Source organism: Buceros rhinoceros, unplaced genomic scaffold (assembly GCF_000710305.1).
Source record: "Buceros rhinoceros silvestris isolate BGI_N320 unplaced genomic scaffold, ASM71030v1 scaffold22654, whole genome shotgun sequence".
Classification (NCBI taxonomy): Eukaryota; Metazoa; Chordata; class Aves; order Bucerotiformes; family Bucerotidae; genus Buceros; species Buceros rhinoceros.
Window position 1 is genome coordinate 62,443 of NW_010407962.1, and position 4,575 is coordinate 67,017.

The following is a 4,575-nucleotide window of genomic DNA, read 5'->3' on the forward strand; positions in this document are numbered from 1 at the left end:
CAGCAGGAAGGGTGCACAGAAACCAACAAGCAATGGAGCAAGAGAGCATAGAACCCCTGATAGGCACATCACGGGATTTAAAAAAGTGTGTAGGAGGCAATGAGTAATAATCATCCTGGGCCACTATGTCCCTTAACCCTCTAGCTCCCTTTCTGTTTGCATTAGCTGACTCCTGTGGGACGACTTGGTAGGCATTCCAAGAAATTAACTACACTTTTTTGTCATGTGTAGCACAACAACTGACAGCATCAAAGGAACTCAGCATCAAGCTGGTATCACCCAGTTATAATGGTAGGAGAAATTACATAGCACTAATGAGAGGGAGAATATGGAACTCTTTCTGCCTGGGATGTCTCTTCTCTTAGCTGACAAAAGCCTCCATGGCTTGGCTTTTTAAGAGCCAAGTTGATAGGAAAGCTGAAGGGGAAAAAAGGAGCATTCTCCATTGTGTGCCAACTTAGCTGAGGGAAGACTTCATTTTGAGACTGATTTTTAAAGAGCAGCAAAAGGTTAATGAATTTTTATCCCAGCCACCACAACACACCTGAAGGTCCCTCTAACTAGACCACAGGCAGCACTGCTGTTCTTATTTCACTATGAGATCAGGTAAGTAAGATAAGGGAGAAAGAACCAGAGATAAAAAAGATTTTTTCAGCTTCCAGAAACCAAAACAATTTTCACTACAGTAGTCTTCCGACTGGCTAATCAACTACCTGTACATATTGCATGTTAACACTTTCTCCACAACAATTCTTTTTCTTATTTTATTGACATTTGATACAAACCAGACTGCACTTTACATTAACAAAAGAAGCTTGATTCTTTGAGGTACGACGAATTCTAATTTCCCACTGAGCCTGTGAAAGAGGTCAACACACAGAACTTCTGAAGGTAGGTCCCTGTATTACCTGGAAATTGCTTTCCTGCACCCTCCGTTCTCTGATACATTGGGAAAGGGCCAGGAGAAATACCAGTTTCAGTTCTGACTCAGTTCTGTACTCTGTGATTTGAATCCATTCCAGCTTTTCTAATAGAACTGTAGAATATGAAATACGATATTGCAGACAAAGTAGAACAATTAGTTACATTTAATAGGGTTTATCTGCCATCTTTTGGCAAATAAAGCATGTTGTCATATAACCTTTCTTTAAAAATTGCCTTTCCTTTTGTATGCATACTTGCCTTTTTTCTATAATAAACAGTTATGAAATGCCAATCTACTAAACAAAAACCTGTTAACATTTCAGATGATAAACTCTTTTTCCCATTACACAACGATACAATGCCTAAAACAGACTAGCCCTGATTTTTGACCAGAACCATCTAGGATTTTCTGTTATTTATAAAAATGGTATTTATTTTACTTCACTAATTTTAAAACAAAAAAATGTTCTTTAATTTATCTGATTGCCTTGTAAAAAATAAGGAAGAAAAGTGGCAAGAGATTTCCATAAAACACCAGTATGGTAAAAGCGCACTATTGAGGAAATCACCTTCAAGTGAGTTAGAATTACAGATTAACAAATTACACAATGTCCACCTTGGAGTACTCAAAAGTTCAGATGTTTCTTTGAGTCTTATTTAAGCCTCTGGAATTTAAGCAACAACATAATTTCCAATAGTAGCTGCATTAGAGAGCAAGATGCCAAAATGGACTGAAAAATCTTAGACTTTCCAATAAAAACATTCTTTCTGGTTAACATTCTTTGCTAAATTCAAACCTAAACATATTAGTCATTTTGCTCAAACCACAACTGCATTTTTCAGTTAATATATTAAGTATCTCTCCAATTTCTCTCAGCTTTTCTTACATGCCGTGTCTATTTTCCTTTAATAGATAATGGCATATCTTTCTTCCATATTTAAAAATATAACCTCTCTTAAAATGACGCTTGTATGAAAAACCTCACTTGGAGATGCTGTGACACATGAAGGACTTGAAAACTCTGCCCAAGAAAGAGTTGTGTGAGAGTTTCATAACCCCGAAGATGCTTTAAAGGGCATACGACAGACAATCCATTGCTCTTACCACAGATGTAATACTACAGTCAGAAGGAACAATGAACTGTGTATATGCAAAATTGTGGGCCAGTCAAATCAAGGAGAGTACAAGGTAGAAAACAAAGGAGAAAACTTCAGCTGATCACTCTTTTCCTTTGTTTCCTATAGAACTCAGAGGAAGGAATATGTGCACACGAATTTTCCCTCCCCAGCCTTTTCCAGGCTTTACCTATAAGCAAGGGGAACCGAGAAGGCACCAGGGTCACTCCACTAAAAAGCCCCCTTTTGCACTCCGAAGGTGTGAATCTTAGAGAGCAGTCTTGGCAAGGGGCTGCCTGTGAAAGCTACCAAGGAAGCTTCCGTGGTCACTGTATGTGCAGGATCCTTTGTGCACAGGTTTAAATGGGAAGTTACTGCAGCTTCAGGGAAACAGAATCAAGCCCAGAAATCTCCCAGTGCAGGACATTAGATAATTATTGTTAACTACAGCTAAATCAAATGTAAACCCCATACATTTTACCATTTTATTTTATGATGCAGACTATTTCCTAAAATGTCAATAAAGGTTAAAAAGCAATGGCCTGGTTGGTTTATTAAAACACTTGGGTTAGTTTCCAGTTGCTGCTTATTTTTAGAAAGAACTTGCAGCATCAAAAAAATACAGATTCTGTTTCTTATATTTTCTTCTCATAAAAAACGGGAAAAGAAATAAATGTGAAAGATCTTAGAGCTAGGGCATTTGGTTAGAGGATCAGCTGAATATTTCATTTTGTCTGTAGCACTAATTATAGACTTGATTATTATATAAATATTGTTTCATATTAGTTCTACGGTCTAACTTCTAAATTTAGAATTAAACTTTTCTTTTTTATTTATGATGCAGTTTCAATAATAAACACTATGGTCAAGTCTAGGTATATGTTACGGTATTAAAATGCCTCCTTTTTAAGCATTTGGTGGAATCACTGTTATTCCCTGGCTATGGCTTGCATAGTCTGCCTGTAAAAATGAAGATTTATTTTTATATGGCTTACACTAAAATGACTAATTTTTGATGTGTGCTCACCCTGAACTATTAACATCGTGTGCAATGGCAGATTAAATGTTTTACTTTCAAATAAACAAGCAAATGGATTGTTATTTCTATAAATACTAACAGGATCATGCCCAAGCATTGGGATTTTTTAGCCTGGAGCAGAAGGAAACCACAAATTTTCTGTTTATTTTTGTGGGTTTTACTATGTTAAGTAACATCAAGCCATGGACTGAAGATATTGTGACATTTCTGATTATTTTGCAGGAAAAAAATCCCAATAGTTTCTTACCAAGTTAGGTCAAGTTATGCTAAGTCATTGAGTGATAAAAAAATATTCTCTGTGACAACAATATATGCAGTGTGCTCCTGGACGTCCATCAGCAAGTCTCTTGCAATGGAGCTCAAAGGAAGTGCACAGGAAGATGGGAAAACGGCTGATGAAGGCACGTGTCCGCATAGACTCATGAGCATAGTGCCATTAAGTTTGATTCTGCGGGTTTATTTGAGAACTGTCTGTCTCCTTAACTGAGAACAGATGTTGCCAGTAGTATCAGATGCTCCTTTCTGTTCTCTCTTCACCTGACCTCAGTTTTAACACGCTCATGAATAACAAAATGCCTGGGTTCTTGCGCTGCCTTTGGAACAGTAAAATCTGAGCATCAACTGCATGGTTTAGACCTGAGCACTAGTAAATGTTGTTTAGGTTTTCCTTTGTAGCTGACTACTTACGGCTTAAAGGGACAGAAATGAACAATAGGATGAGTTTTTTGTTTGGCTTCGCTTAGTAATAACCAGTTGATTACCTACAGGTAACAAAGCACTGGTTGAGAACTTTAACTTGCTTTTTGAATAGACAAATTCAGACACCATTAGATGACTGAAGTTTTACAAGGGTATCAGACTATCCTTTGAAACTGAAGGCTTCTTGCAGCCCAGAGTTGTTCCTCTAAATCTTTGGTTGGTTTGGAACAGTTTGACCTCTGTATCTCATTTCTTTGCATTAATAAAACCCTCCAATAAATAGAGAGAAAAATGATTGAAATTGGTAAATACAGAAAAATTAGAGAAGGAGAAAGCCAATTAACTCAATTGCAATCGTTATGCCAGTACTGCCTGTAACTTAAAATTATCGATTAAATAACTGAATATTTACATCTTGCACTGGAATCGCTGAAGGCAAATGATGCATTGAAAAGCAAACAAAAGCTGACCTTTGCACGTTTTCCCATCAGGCTGCAGGGTAAATCCAACTGGGCAACTGCATCGTACCCCTGTTGCGGTATCCTTGCAAGTCCGATCACAGCCTCCGTTATTGACAGCACATGTTTCTGCAGAATGAAAGAGAAAGAGAGAGAGAGGGGGGGAGAAAGGGAGTGTAATGAGATGTTCTGGGGGAGGGGCGAGTAACTGACTCTTTGGGATGATACCAAAATATTATGAAAGCAATCTAAGTATAAGTAAGGAAGCCAACTCAAGCAAGCTCTCAAGGTCGTCAGGGCCCATGTACTGGTTTTGACTGGTAAATCGTTTCCACAAGT

General features: G+C 37.7%; 1 protein-coding gene across 1 annotated transcript in view; it reads right to left on the bottom strand.

Annotated features, from left to right (window-relative positions):
• Positions 1-4,365, bottom strand: part of SCUBE1 (signal peptide, CUB domain, EGF-like 1) — a gene marked incomplete at its 5' end in the record, with an annotated part of 65,764 nt that extends 61,399 nt beyond the window's left edge. The window contains one exon of the mRNA XM_010134714.1: positions 4,249-4,365. Coding sequence (XP_010133016.1) covers positions 4,249-4,365 — 117 coding nt within the window. The remainder of the gene's footprint in view (positions 1-4,248) is intronic.
• Between the last annotated feature and the right edge of the window lie 210 nt (positions 4,366-4,575).